Genomic DNA, 15871 nt, shown 5'->3' with positions numbered 1-15871 from the left:
AATTTTATTTAAAAAGCTCCATCACTGTCTGTATGTCGTCCATCTATCATCTATCCATGCATTGTGTATGGGTGTGTGCCATGGTGCTCTGGTGGAGAGCAGAGAACACTTGTGGGTAACTGGCTCTCTTTCCTATGGGGGTCTGGCAACAATGATGGAGCTCTGGGGTCAGGTTTCATGGCCCATGCTTTTATCCACGGAAGCATCACCCACTCTCTAAATTTAATAAACACTTGTAAAAGACACTATCAAAGTAACAAGAGTATGTTATTTTGAGGTAACTGTTTTGGAGTATTTATACTGTGACAGAGGAAGGACAGGCAGTGTACAGCAACAGAAGGAAATGTAATTAGCACAGGAGAAATACATACTGAGGTCAAATTCTTGTTTCCTTCACCTCAACTAGTAATTAACTGATCACAAAGACTAAATGGCATGAATATAAACTAGATTTTTCAGTTGATAAACCTAATTAGGTCATCATATAATTTTGAATCAAAGTGCTTTCTTATTATTTAATATAGCAGACTTGGCAATCAAGTCCCCCAGCATTCAGGGGAGGCATTAAACTGATCTGTGTGAGGTTAAATGATCCTGACCCAGCCCTTCCCGCTACTGCTTCAGGCTGATCCAGGGAGAAGTTGGCTGTGAGCTTCGGAAGGAGGCATTTGGAATCTCGGCTCTATATTTGTTTGTATTCTTTTCTTTAAAAAAAAATTAAGAAAAATAAACAACAACAAAATCAAAACCAAACCAAACCAAAGGTCCTGTGTAGTGGCACGTCTTACAAAGACAGCTGGTTTTGATTACATATACTTGATATTTCACTTGTGCCAACAACACAGACTTGAAAGTGCCCCTCTTGGAATACCTTTGTTCTCCAAGAATTTGGTGCATGAAACTCATGTGACACAGGTCACCAGAGAAGCAGAGCCAGGCCCAGCACCTTATGGTACACAGGCTGCTCGTTCACAAACCCGCACCCTGACAAGCCTACTGGGCTGGGGCTGAGGCTGATCTGCCACATGCGAGCAGGGCGGAGCACGCAGCAGGTCTGCTACCTTAAGCTTCTCTCCAGAAACAATCTAGTAGTCACCTGCTTGCTGCCTGCTCCCAAGGCAGACATACACACTGAGATACAAATAATGAGTATGTGCGTAAATATTAATTTTTAAATCAAATATCACAAAAAATCTTGTTTTTCTATTAAAGAGTTGCCAACAATTTAGCGTCATAATAAAAAACATAAAAAGTATTGTAAAACTAGAATGTTAACTTGGAGGCTGATGAAAATACTTTTAAAAATTGTACAATACGAATAGTGTAAACTGAGTTGTTTAAAAATATTGACAATTTAGAAAAGGAAGCTTTTTTCTTTTTTTAATATTAACAATAGCTAAATAGGACTGAGATGTAGCTTGGTCAGTAGCTTGCTTAGCATGCACGAAGCCCTGGGTTCAATTCTTAGCAACAAGTAAGACTGGGTGTGGTGGGGAATGTTTGTAATCGGCAGAGGCAGAGGCAGAGAGGCAGAGGCAGAGGCAAGGTCACAAGTTAAAGACCATCCTCAAGTGCAATAGCAAACACAATGCTATGAGGGACCCTTTCTCAGGGGAAAAGCTGAAACAGGCAGCACAATGGTTCACGAGTACTGTCTCAGAATTCAAGAGGCCAAGGCAGGAGGATAGTCACAATGAAGACGGACTGGGCTGCAGAGAGACATACACTAAACGTTGACTAAACATGGTGCCCGGGAGATGGCTCAGTGGAAGCACCCCCAGACCAGGTGGCATGTACCTCTATCCCCAGCATTGTGGGAACCTCAAGATAGGGAGATTTGTAGGGCTTAGGAGCCATTCAGTGTAGCTACAATGGTGGGCTCCAGGTTCTTTGAAAGACCTTGCCAACCCATCCCGCAAAGGCGAAGAGCAATGACTGGCAGCTGGAGCCAACCTCTGGCTACCCCAAGCACACAACACACCCCTACCCTACAGCTAAAACTGAGCCCTCACTAGAAGAGTCATTGTTCAAGGTATCTTACATGTGATAATAATTTAACCTGCCTAGAGATACAAGGACAAGGCAAAAGAAGGAAATTACTCCCATGTGGGCCCAGGTAGTATTTGCATGAAAATGCTAGCTAACTTGACTCTCAACTTAACCCTCTAGACTGTTAAAACAATGAGATATAAGTTTGCTGAATTAAAACACTAAATTGATTTCCAATCTTCTTATGTTACAAAAACAAAAACAAAAACCTGAAGTTTCAAAGGTAATTTCAGAGCTGGGCAAAGTGGTACAAGTCTGTAATCCCAGCTCCTGAAAGGCTGAGATCCGAGAATTTGTAAACTCAAAGCCAATCTGGATTCCAGAGAAAGAACCCTGTCTCAAAATATTAGTCAAAGGAAACGAAGTCACAAGTGCAGCTTCAGGCCAGGCTTTCCCTGGAGGTGTCCGGCACTCACGTACTTCTGGGTCGTCTGTGTAGTCAAACATCCTGAAGATGACCCTGGGCATCGGGTACACGGAGTCCTCTGTGTGGGGCGGCGGTGTGAAAGGAGGCAGGTTGTGCTGCAGAGCTTCACAGAGGATGCTGTCAAAGGCAAGGTAGGGTCTTAGGATGTGCCTCTCCTGCCACCGGTCTTTTTTCAATTTCTGAATCTGGGCCCACAGGCAATCTAAATACTAAAAAGAGATTTTAATGTTTAATAGATACATTTTGGCTAAACAATACAGAAAAGCCTACCATCTAATGCACAGCAAAGTGAACTAGTTTAGTATTTCATACAGTAGTAAGGAATGGTATTAAGTTTCTGTTTTTATTTAAAATCTTAAATTACATTAATGTGCACACACTTGCTACAGAGTCACATGTAGGTCAGAGGACAGCTCCTGTCAGGTGTTGCTCTCCCTTTGTAGTCCCCAGCTCTATCTCAGGCCACCCTCAACCTACTGAGCAGACTCACTCTCCTGTAGCCCCCAGCTCTCTCTCGGGCCGTCCTCAACTACTGAGCAGGCCCACTGTCCTTTCTACTGAAGCAGTTTGTTTTCAGAAGCACACCTGGAGTTGTTACTTGAGTATTTCGATATAAAACTTGTCAAGTCTTTGGAAATTGGTATTCTAAAAAGCAAGGGGCTGTTTCAATTACATTCTAACATCTACTAACTAGCCCCTCTATGCTTCAGACTCTGAGGAAATGAACTCCTTGCTCAAGTATTTAGAAACCCAGCTAAGACGTACAAGTACAACAGGCTGAACATTGTCTGAGGTTGTAGTTTTACTCATTTGTGCAGCACACAATCCACAGAGCACATACGAGCTCAGAGGAAAACCTTTAGGAATCAGGTTCCTTCTTCCACAGTGTGGGTCCTGGGAACCCAGTGCCGGGCCAGGTTGGCGGCAGCACCTTGACCCACCGAGCCATGTCACTGACTCAGTTTAAGCACGTTACAGAGGTAAGAATCTACTCAAGAACTAGGTTTACATTACAAGATGGAAATCAGTTCACCTCTTCCTGTGGATGTGGTTTGTCGGCAGTCCAGACTTGTAACATGGGCACGTGAGTCTTCTGGCGTCTTCTAAAGATAAAAGGAAAGTCTACACTTAGGATTTAAAACGTAAAAGCCATTCAATGGTTCTCGTGATTGACTAAAACAATGAAAAACATTTCTGTCCATCAGATCAGCAGATTAACATTTTTGATAATGGCTTACAGATCATCAGGATATAGGTATTTCTGTATCTCAAACACTGATGGCAAATCTGACGATGTCTGTCAAAATCTCAACTGTTCTGAATGTTTACCCAACAATGTCATTTCCATGAATTCATATCCCCATAAATACAGCTGCAAATATATGTGCACACATATACACAAGAATATTCCCATCTTGTTTATCGTACCAGGAACCTGCACAGAATAAATATCCACATAGTGTGGACTAATAAAGAGAAATTATGTCCTATTTCAAAAAAATAATAATAATACTGTTAATAAACCCAATCAGATGGAACCATGTGCTTTTATATAACTGCAAAGAAAAAAGCATGGAAATAAGTGCATATGCATGCAAGTAAGTGTTCACACACTGTGTTACTGACATCTGTGTAAGATCAGCATGTGTCTCCACAGTCACATTTACATGCACACAGATATGTAAAAAAAGTCTTTAGATGTCATGTTCATTTGCACCAAACAAAGCAATGTTAACGGTATTCAAAGAAGTATGACAGAAGTCGGTCTATGGAAGCCGAAGGAGCTCAGGGCCATTCACTGTCTAATGACATAATTGGTGTGAACTAACTAGGGACGCTCACTAATAAGGCCCATTGTTTGATTGGACCTAATAAAATAAAGCTTGTTTTTCACACTGGCCTGGGGAAGGGCTTGGCTTAGAATTAACATGTATGAAATAAAACTGTGCCAGGGCAGTGCTCCTATTCAGAACACATCAGTAACATGTCTGAACTTCTGCCAGTCAACTCAGTAGCCTAGCAGAGGGGTAACTTTGAGCCACAGGTGACTCTGAGCTTACGAACACTAGAACTCTAGCTAGAGGAGCTGTTATACTGCAGTGTTCTATCATGACCATATGAAAACAGCTTAAAAGACTCGTTACCAACTTGTCGCTCTAACAAAGTACTGAGGTCTTAGTGAGTTATGGCAGCAGGAGAATGAAATTAAATGAACATTTTCTATAACCTGATGGTTCTGTTTTGTTTTTTAAAAGTGGAAATGAAGTGGTGTTATTGCCAACAGAGAACTTAAGGCATTTATTGCATCAACAGGACATCTTCATGCAAACAAGGAAGCACGGGCGAGCGAGGCCTTACTTGAGATAGCTTTCAGTGGTGGAGAAGATTCGGTCCATTTCTGCATCTTTTTTTTCATACAACTCCTTTCCAACCCAGGGCAAGGATGACAGAAACGCATACACATACCAATCCCGTCGCACCTGAACAAGTTTAAAAGGGCAATTAAAAAAAAAATACATGCTAGTCAATTTTATTTATTAACTATTCTTTCCATGGTTAGATGGTAGGCAAGCATTCTATAACTGAGCCACACAGCTCCCCCCATCTTTTTTATTCATAAATGCAATACTGGGGAGACTTTTTAATAGGGCTTAAATAAAATATCTGGCTAACAAGAATTATATATATATATGATTTTCTTTATATTTCAAATGTTTTCCTCTTTCCAGGTCTCCCCTTCGGAACCCCCGTCCCATCCTCTCCCCTGCCTCTATGAGGGTGTTCCCCACTCACCCACCCTTCCCTCCCTGGCATTCCCCTACACTGGGGCATCGAACACCCTCAGGCCCAAGGGCCTCTCCTCCCACTGATGTCCAACAAGGCCATCCTCTGCCACATATACGGCTGGAGCCATGGGTCCCTCCACGTGTATTCTTTGGTTGGCCAAATATATATTTCTAATCTTATTAAAATCATTTGAATTAACACAAAGATATCAACTAAGCCAGCTGCCTTGCCCTTAAGATATTAAGCATTACAGTGTGATGATGTTATTGCATTTCATTTACTGCTGTTATCAGTGGGGAAAACAAAAACAAAAAGGCTAGCAGCAGCGCTGCAGAGAAAAGAGTCAATACAAAGGTGCTTACTTGAGGCACATCTTCTTCCTGAGTTACACTTACAAAATTCTCAAACATAGCAACCATAGACGGGGCAGCGATCACATGACAATTCACAAGATCAGACAGAAAACGGACCTGTGAGGGTAAAGGATATTTGCATTACACCCAAGAGTCTTTAATAACAGTTAGAAAATAAACAGCCTTTATCAGCCTACAAAACTACAACCCAGACAGGTATTTAGCTTACTATCTTGTTGTTTGTGTAACCTGTCAGCTAAGGAGTCTTTAAATTTAAGGCTTAAGACAATAGTTACACAAAATGGCATGAATTCAGATTTCAGTGCCCATAATCACACTTGCAGTGGAGGACAGCTCATGCCCATTAGTATACCTGGCCACGCTACAGTAAGCACCCAGACATCCAAATACTCTAGTAACTCCATGCTACTCAAGTAGATTGGTCTTTCTATTTGGCTAGAATAATTTTTGCTGAAATGTAGAAATGCAAGCTTTAAGTAAAAGATTTGTTGGGTGTCCAGTGTGTGCTAGGCTAAGTAAACAGTATTCAGGTACTGTTTTAGGGAACTCAGCCTACTTGGGACAAACATACTCTAAACAGAAAGGGACAACTAACTCCTGCACTAAAAGGTAAATTACAAAGTGCCCTTGGGGGACACCAGGGACAATAAAAAAGAACAATAAGGAAAAAAAGGGCAAAGATATAAAGGGTGAGGAAAGCTCTCAGGAGGGACAGGAAAGGCAATCTTGGCAGATGGCTGTGCAAATAAATTTATATAGCTACAGGGTTGCAGGGGACAAGAGAATGCAAGCCTACTGTGGCAATCACAAAAGACCAAGGCTTTAATCCTATATCCTAATATGGGTCCTAACTTGATCACATGATCTCCAGCTGGTATGTATTTACAATGGTAAACACTGGATTCTTAACACTCTATGTATTAGGTTTTAGTAAGGCTTAATTCCACTTCCTTCCATAAAAGACACATAAAAGTTCTATAGTGCAAGAATAATCTAAGAGCCAGAGGTTGGGAGGAGGCTGTGACATGCTGTCTTCTAGACAGGACATGGCCACAACACTTATAACCTTACAGTAGTTACACAAAACCTACACAAGACTGGGCAGGTCACCTTTCCTTCACAGATAAGGATGGAGCTCACTAGGCCTCACCCTTTCTTGAGGAGCTACTGGCAGTTAACCAGTGAGGTTTGGTCTGTAGTTACATACTGTAATGCTACATACCAGGCCTGGTTGCCTCAGGAACAAGGAGATCTTCACTTAACCAAGTGATGCTATGTAACCTTGCCCCACAAGTTATCCCTGACTGGTCGCTCAATAAAGATGCCTATAGCTGGGCAGAAGAGAAGTAGGTGGGGCTCGGGGTTGGAGGCAGAGACCACAGGGAGAGAGAGGGGTGAAGAGAAGGGAGAAGGTGTCAGGGGGCCACAGAGCTGGCCAATTAGAATAAGAATGGCCCAGGCAGAACAGGGCAAATTATAACTCATGGTTACTGACAGGGAAGTAGACAAAATAGTTATACAGGATTGGTATCTGCCCAGCTCTAGTGCTGTTAAGGCTTATTACAAATGTGTCTTTTATCTGGAACTGAATGACTTAAGGCAGCGTAGAAACCCCCGATTAATATTAAATATTTACCACAACAGTTAACAGTTTCTGGGGAAGAAGGGATCTCCTTCAGTTGTGTAGTCACTACTAAGGTGCCCATGTTCCAGTAAATGACTTCCCACAACTGTATGCAAGCAACCCTAATTAAACTCAGTAAGTCACCCATGTGCAAAAAGGACATCAGAGCGGCTAGAATGGGCACAGCAAGAGGAGTGGGGAAGAGATAACGGGGACAATGTGACCAGAATATCTTATATACAAACATGAAACTGTTTTAAAAAACGTTCTAAATGTTCTAATATTTACTCTGTGTGGCCCAATGAATCATTTCGTGTATCAGAATTTTAAAACCACGCACTATAAAACACGGGAAGGAAATGAAGCTTTTAACCAGTAGCCAACATGAGCTGAGCCTAGTCATACAAAGGCTATACTGCTGCTATTATTGAAGACAGACTCAAAGGCAGAGTAGATGCAAACCGGCAAGTACAGAGGCAGCTAAGAACACAAAAAGAGTTACAAACTGTGCTAGAAGCCATGGGAACAAAGAGGATTTAGGAGATAGGATTTAGAGAAAATAGAGACAGAAAAAAGGAAGCAAAGAAAAGCTGAAAATTAATTTCAGATCTCTGGATGGCTTACCCAGTAGACAGTAGCCCGGAATGAGCTTACAGGAGAGGGGTGTAAATAGCAGGAATTTCAGGACTTGCAGTAGTTTTTTCCTTCATTTCAATACTAATTTATAATATATTATAAATTATACACATATAATTTATATATATTATACACACATTCATACATACATATTAAACTTACCAAATATACAGCTTCATTATAGTTATTTGCTTTTAGTGATTCTTTAAGTTGACGAATCATAGCTTCTACAAATTCTCCTCCAAAGTTGTAATTCCTGGCATTCAGCAGTCCAACTAATGTTGTGTAAATTGTTAGCTTCTCAGGTAACAGACGTGCACTGATTTGAGAACCCGTACAAAACAACCCCAAAACAAAGGTTAAATAACTCTGGAACAAAATTTTTTAAACTATGCTTTGAAAATGACTTCTGAAAAGACACAGCATCACTGGGCAGTGTGCAGATACAGATGCCACTGTTTTTCATTATAGTTAATGCAAGAGTTAACACACAGTTACTTGTGAAGTTATCACACCAAAATTACTGCAATTCATGCTAGAGCAGTTTTCCTTCAAGTGTGTGGAGTGGAAGTGAGTAACAACCCCACAGCAGATGGTTTCTATGGTAATCTCTGAAGTGTTCCATGAGATGAGATTCTTTAATGCAGAATCAGTAGGGAACAGAGCATTCAGAGCTTCTACACTTAGCTGGCCAAACACCATGGGACTAGACTTCCTCTTGGAGAAACATTATTGGATTGCTTATACAAAATAAAGAACTAAAATGAGTTTAAATTAAGTTCGTATAAGAAATGCTTAAAGCAGGGCCTGCTAATCAAGTTGAGAACATGCGGAGGACGGGTAGATGGCTGATGGCTGAGAGGGTTACAACTCTTCCTGGCCAACCTGAGTTTGAGAGAACGGATTCTTCCAAGTCTTTCTCTGACCTCCACACATGCTGCAGCACAGTGTACCCACACATGCACACACACACACACGCACACACACACACACGCACGCACACGCGCGTGTACACACACACTAAATGAAGCCTTGAGTCACAGCACAAAGGGAAAGCAAGTCAGTCCTAATGATAAATCTGCGGAGAATCCTCTCACATTGTTTTCTAAGGTATCTTGCTGGGCACAGGGAAGGATGCAGGAGCTCAAAAACTGCTTGTACTGAAAGTACACCATGGTCCCTAAAGCTTTCTCCAAGTACAAAGATTTTAAAGGGCACTGCCAATCAATACCAAGCTCAGCCGTACACAAGTAAGCATGGCTTCTAACAACTTCACCCAGCGTAACAATTCTGTAATACTATCAAAACAGAGGGTATCGTATGGATAAGTATAAATGACTGTTTTCACAGTTTCTTAGTCTAGATATACATTTCTCTGAACTGACTGGATTCTATGCAGACAGAATTTATCTATGGGTCTAGAGAGCCCGACTGTTAAGAGCACCTGTTCTTGCTGAGGACTCAAGTTGGGTTCCCATCACCCACATGGTGGCTCATAACTGCCCATAACTCCAGTTTCAGGGCATCCAATGCCCTCTTCTGACTTCTACAGGCAGAGGAGTAAAATGCCCATATACAAAAAATAAAGCTTTAAAATTAGCCATTATTTTAAAATTCCTGAAATGGTAACTACAGCATCAAGGACAATTATGTCATTAAAAGCTTCTAGAGCATCGTCAGCCCTCAAGAGAGGCCACCCACACACACACACACACACACACACACACACACATCCATACACACCCACACCCACACACCCACACACACACATCCATACACACCCCCACACACACACATCCATACACACCCCCACACACACACATCCATACACACCCACCCACCCACATCCATACACACCCACACCCACACCCACACCCACACACACACACGAGCTAAACTCTACTTTAAACATCTAAATGTGATGCACTCCTTGGTGGGGGAAAAAGGATCTCTAAATAAGATATCCACTTTCTCATCTATTTTCTGAGTTAAAAAATTAACTTCAATTATTTTAAAATTCTAAGAAACAAAACATAAGGAAAACACTTCATTTTAGTCCTATTTATCCCTTTAAAAACTAAGTTCAACAAAGGGCAAAGATGAACATTCCTGAGCACGAGTTTCAGGACTAATTAACATGAGGAAGTCCACCGAACATTCCCCAAGCACACAAGAGTAGATAATACATCATCACCTGGATCCACAAATCGTTTACATACATACACTGTACAAAGGAGCCTTAAGATCTTGCTCTTGTAGTTAGGAAGATCAGCTTCTAAAACACCAGCCAGGCCTTCGAGATTGCTCTCTAAAGAACAGGCACTCTGCAGAAGACATCATCATCATCGGTTAGCGCTCAAGCAATCAGTGAATTAAAACTCTTGGGTGACCATAAAGACAGTAAGGTCTCCCATAAGGCACTGTAATTCCTCAGGGAAGAAACAAGAACCGATGACAATTTCGTGGACAATTCCCTCTGCATCAATCAATCCCATTAGTTACTGTTCTACAAAAAGTCAACGAAATCTTCCAAGCTGGAAGACAGCGTGGGCTGCACTCTGTCTCTCACTAAAGGTGTCAGTCTGCTTCAGGTCAGCTGGAGGAAAGACTATTCCCCAGGTCTGTTTAAGACTTAGCTAATGAAAATTACTTACTGAAAAAACTTAATGATTGGAAGGAATCCCAGGAGTTCCAAAACACTTTCACTTTAAGATACAGATGTACAGTAATAACAAGCTTTGTCTAAAACCTACATTACCCAGGACAACTTCAGAAATTAATCAAAGTGACAATTACAACCCTAACCCCTGGGCTTGGTGCGTACCTTTTCCCCTACTTTGCATATTAAAGATTCCAAATGATCTTCAGTTTCATTTGCATCAGACGTCTTCCTCCTTTTGTGAGGTTGTCCACCTATTTTACAACATTAAAAAAAAAGCAACATTATATGATGAATCTACTATCTACATTTTTGTCACCTTTTTAGCCTTTAATCTTTTTTATTAGGTTGTATTTTTTAGAGTAGTTCTTAACCAATCCTGTTTTAACTAAGCTAGGTACCTGGAGAACTTCTATCTCACATCCTTTAAAGATCTGTTTGTGCACATGTGAGTGAATGCACACGTGTGTGCGGGTCCCTGTGCCTGTTCACTCACACTAAAGCCAGCAGGGGGCGCTGAGTATCCTCTTCCACCACACTATTCCTTCAAGGCAAGGTCTCTCCCTGAACCTGGGGCTTAACTCTTCTTAGCTAGGTTGGAAGCCACCAAGTCCTAGTGATAATTCCTGTCTCCACCCTGCCTTGTAGCTGGGGTTACAGGCATGTACTGCATACCCAGCTTCTGAACATGCTGAGGCCCAATTCCAGTTTTCAAATGCTTTTAACTGTTGAGCCATCTCTCCAGACCCAGTCTCTCTCCCTGCCTCTATATATGTAAAAACACAAACATATATACAATTTTTTATTTATGTGTATGGATGTTTTGTCTACATGTATGACTGTTTACCACTTGTATGCCTGGAGCACATGGAGGCCAGAAGAGGACACCAGATGCCCTGTAACTAAAGTTATGGACATCTGTGAGACACAGTCTGAGAGCTGGGAATTAAACCTGGGTTCTAGAGAACAGCTAGTGCTTTTTTTTTTATTTTATTTTTAAGATTTATTTATTTATTATATGTAAGTACACTGTAGTTGTCTTCAGACACTCCAGAAGAAGGAGTCAGATCTCACTATGGATGGTTGTGAGCCACCATGTGGTTGCTGGGATTTGAACTCACGACCTTCGGAAGAACAGCCATCTTACCAGCCCCCAGCCAGTGCTCTTAACTGCTAAGCCACCTTCCCAACTCCTCACCCCTGTCTCTATCATTAAGATCACTATAAACAACAATGCTGGGAAAAAGATCTCAGTTAAATTTTGTTTAAACAGTGTCCAGGGAGCTATGACCATTTCTGTGAACACACTGCAATGGCACCAACATACGAAACGGCCGTGATCTGAATGCTGCCACTACTGCACCTGCAGCCTGTCACTGAGCCTCAGTTGCTGCTTCCTAAACCTGAGGGTATCAAAGGCACTTGCTAATCTGATGATGTAACTGAACTCCCATGTAAACCGGTGAAATAGGGATGCAAAAACAAGTTGAACCCTTCGGAAACTCTTTATTTAAAATATGACCCTAAACATCAACAGTACTGATGCTGAGAAACTGCTCCAGAATGCATAATGCATCAACCATGTTCATTATTATTATTCAGAACCAGATTTAGGTGAAGGTCAGAGACGACGGAGTGAAAATCCTCATTTGGCAATGAGAGCAGTAGTTTTTCCAAATTTTACCAAATTCTTCCCTTCCTTCTGGTTCATCTACTATACTAACCCTTCATCCCATCTCCAAATTATATGGTTAACCTGTCCCAGTTTACAACCGTCCCTGTCTTCAAAACGATCAATCCCTCCAGGTTCTCTTGTAAGCCTGACACATGGAAAACACTGTTTCAGGGAGACAAGCAGGCTGTCTAAAGAACATGACAAAATGCAGACACACAGTCACATCTCTGAACTGTAAACCTCCGTGTCACTGTGGCCATCCAGCAAAGGTTTACTTAGAGAAATATAGTTGCAGAAAGTACTTGGTACTTGAGAGAAGATGAAGTATACATATCAGTGCTACCGATTACAATCGGAACACCCGGACAGTCCCAGACCCTGAACTGAGCAGAGCCTGGGTGAGGGCAGAGGCAGACTACAGCATCTTCATTAAGAATACTTGCTGCCCAAGCATGAAGACCTAGGTTCAATCCCTAGCACCCACACCAAAAAGCTAACACTGCTTGGTACCAGGGACACACAGGAAGATGAGTCACTGTGAGTTAGATCACATATAGAGTTCCAGGACAGCCAGGGCAAAATAATAAGACGCTGGACTGGCTAATCTTATGTCAACTTGACATGTTAGTCATTTGAAAGAAGGGAACACCGATTGAGCCTAAGTAAGATAGGGCTGTATGTAGGCAAGCCTGTAAATTCATGATTGATGGGAGAGGGCCCAGCCCATTGTGGGTGGTGCCATCCTTGGGTGAGCGCTCCTGGGTTCTAGAAAGAAAGCAAGTTGGGCAACTCAGGGAGCAAGCCAGTAAGCAGTACTCTTCCATGGCCTCTGCATCAGTTCCTGCCTCCAGGCTCCTGCCCTAACTTCCCTCAATGACGGACCTAGAAGTTGAAGCTGAAATAAACTCTTTTCTCCCCAAGTTGCTTTGGTCATGGCATTTTATCACAGCAATAATAACCTTAACTAGGACACCCTGTCTTAAAAAAAAAGAAAGCCAGGACAACCATACAAGGTACCCCCAACCCCATTACTATGGGAGGTAAGACATGAGGACTGTTGGGGCTTGCTGGTTAATATGTTCAGTCTAATATGGCAGAGAGTGACAGAAAGACACCCAATGCCTCTGCCTGGCCCACACACACCATGTGCATAGACACAGACAAAATCCATACACTTTAGGGAGTGGGGGTGGCTCACTAAAGTCCTTCCTGAACAACCATGAGAATCTGCCTTAGTAACACCTGCCTGTAACCTAGAGAACATGGAAACAGGCAGATCCCTGGAGCTCCTTGGTCAACTGGCCTAAATTCATCACGTATAGGGGGTTTTTATTGTTGTTTGTTTTTTAGACCTTTTTCCAAAAAAAAAAAAAAAAAAATCAGCTGGAGTAAGAAAAAGATATCTTTATAGATGGAGTCCTCAACCTATGGGTTGCAACCCCTTTGGGAGTCAAATGACCCCCAGATGGCCTGCATATCAGATATTTACATTATGATTCACAACAACAGCAAGATTACAGTTATGAAGTGGCAATGAGATAATTTTATGATTAGGGTCACCACACCATGAGTTATTAAAGGGTCACAGCACCAGGAAGGCTGAAAAGCACTTTGTTGGATATTTTAGACACCTCTTGGAGAACTAGCTGTATGTTTTCATACCCTGAACAATAAAAGAGAGACAGGTTTATGTTGACACCATAATCCAGAAAAGGCTTACTTGCTATGTAAGTTTTATAATATATGTAAAAGTTACATATTGCTACAAACACTGGTAGTGCAGAGTAAGTGGCCTTTATGTTAATAACCACTCTAAAGGCTCTTAAGACACCAGGCATGGTGGTGCAGGCCTTTAATGCCAGCAGAGGCAGGCAAATCTTTTGAGTTTGAAGCCAGCCTGGTCTACACAGCCAGGGCTACACAGAGAAACCAGAGGTGGTGGGTGGGTGGAAAACAGACAATAGAACAGAACAGAACAGAACAGAACAAACAAACAAACAAGACACCAGATCTTTTCTCCCTGCAATAGGAACCGAATGTTACAAAGATACATTGTACTGTTTCCTATGCCCTTGTTAGAATCAGACTGTAATTCAGATCAACAAAGTAGACAAAAAACACCACCATAAAAGAAAAAAGTAACTTTGACTCTACAAACTTAAAACTAGAATTTAAAATGGTAGAAGAATATCACTTCTGAAACAAAGTATATTGTCCCTATGTATAACAAACTTTTCATACAGTTAAGTGTAAAAACATCAGCCACAATAAAATATAAAGACCTAAGTGGAAGTAGAATAGGCTATCTGGACTTTTGACTAAGATTCAATCTAAATTCCTTCTTTTTTTTTTTTTTTTTTTTGGGTTTTCGAGACAGGGCTTCTCTGTGTAGTCCTGGCTGTCCTGGAACTCATTTTGTAGACCAGGCTGGCCTCAAATTCAGAAATCCGCCTGCCTCTGCCTCCCAAGTGCTGGGATTAAAGGCGTGCGCCACCACGCCGGGCCTAAATTCCTTCTTAACAATAAGACAATATACTTCACACTGATAAAATGTATATCCAACATTACTGAAGAAGTTCAGAGATACTGTTAAGGAATCTAAGCCTGCCAAGTATGGTATTCCCCTTGGGGTAAGGCAGGGCAGTCAGTGGGATCTATCTAGCCAGGACATAGGAACAGGCGTTCCAGCCTGAATTGCATAGTTCTAGACAGCCAGGACTACATACATAGACAGCCACATAAAGACCCTGTCTCAAAAACAAACAAACAAAAGAGTCTAAGACTGAGTTAGATTTGATACTTTCCATTTACCATAGCCCTTTCTGTGACTCTAAATAAACTACGGGAACTTTATTGATTAGCAACCTTGTAGTATCTCTGTGAATCCCCAATCATATAGTCCTAACAGAAATGTTCAAGTGGCCCAGTGAGGTAAGAGGCTCATCTAAACTCCCCGGTCTCACAACTTCTACCCTCACTTTCTCTCTTCTACCAACAATGACCTCCTTGCTGTCTGTTCTCTAACACGACAGAAATGTTCTAACCTTAACTCACGGTTTCCTTTGGACCTCTGCTTCCTCCAAGCATCCACACGGCTCATCCTCACATCACTGAAGCCATAGGCCATCTGCAAGGAGGCCTTACCTAACCAGCTTCTCTCTCACTTTGGTCTCTACACCCTTTACCTCACATTATTCTCCACAACCCCGTGACCTTATAACGAATTGCACTATACCGCTGTGGGGTTTGTCTTAACCCAGGGGAGGGAGCCTCCACTGTTCTACTGCCTCCTACTCCACTGCAAGCACAGAAGCTAGGAAACTGTTTAGCAAGTCGGCACTCCTGATGTATTAGGACATTCTCTCAGGTACTACTGGCAGAAACCTGGGGCTCCACTATATGGGATTCGCTTGGTTGTCTTAACATTCCAAGGGAGGAAGCTAACCCAATTAAACTTGGGGGAGGGAGGGCTTTTTTTCTCAACGATGTCAGCATTTATCTGTGTGTATCACCTCTGAGACATTAGCAGTTGACAAAATAAACATCATCATGAACTACTGGTGAGCACAATATCTCATTTAGCCCCCCGTAGAAACCAAATGGCTTAGTATTATCCACAGTCCACGCTTAGGTTTAAGAA

At 41.9% G+C, this 15871-nt stretch overlaps 1 protein-coding gene across 2 annotated transcripts in view; it reads right to left on the bottom strand.

The window, feature by feature from the left end:
* Positions 1–15871, bottom strand: part of Ncbp1 (nuclear cap binding protein subunit 1) — a 33893-nt gene that overhangs the window by 16809 nt on the left and 1213 nt on the right. Inside the window, exons 2-8 of one of the 2 annotated variants that reach the window (NM_001033201.3) lie at positions 10722–10810; positions 10121–10221; positions 8060–8216; positions 5626–5733; positions 4835–4956; positions 3510–3579; positions 2470–2685 (exon numbers count right to left, since the gene is read on the bottom strand). In NM_001033201.3, coding sequence (NP_001028373.2) covers positions 2470–2685; positions 3510–3579; positions 4835–4956; positions 5626–5733; positions 8060–8216; positions 10121–10221; positions 10722–10810 — 863 coding nt within the window. Of the gene's footprint in view, positions 1–2469; positions 2686–3509; positions 3580–4834; positions 4957–5625; positions 5734–8059; positions 8217–10091; positions 10222–10721; positions 10811–15871 lie in introns of both variants that reach the window. The other variant, XM_017320296.2, reaches the window with a different exon arrangement.

The sequence above is a fragment of the Mus musculus genome, chromosome 4 (genome assembly GCF_000001635.26).
Source record: "Mus musculus strain C57BL/6J chromosome 4, GRCm38.p6 C57BL/6J".
Classification (NCBI taxonomy): Eukaryota; Metazoa; Chordata; class Mammalia; order Rodentia; family Muridae; genus Mus; species Mus musculus.
The sequence above is the reverse complement of the archived record's forward strand: the minus strand, read 5'-3'. Positions and strand labels throughout refer to the sequence as shown.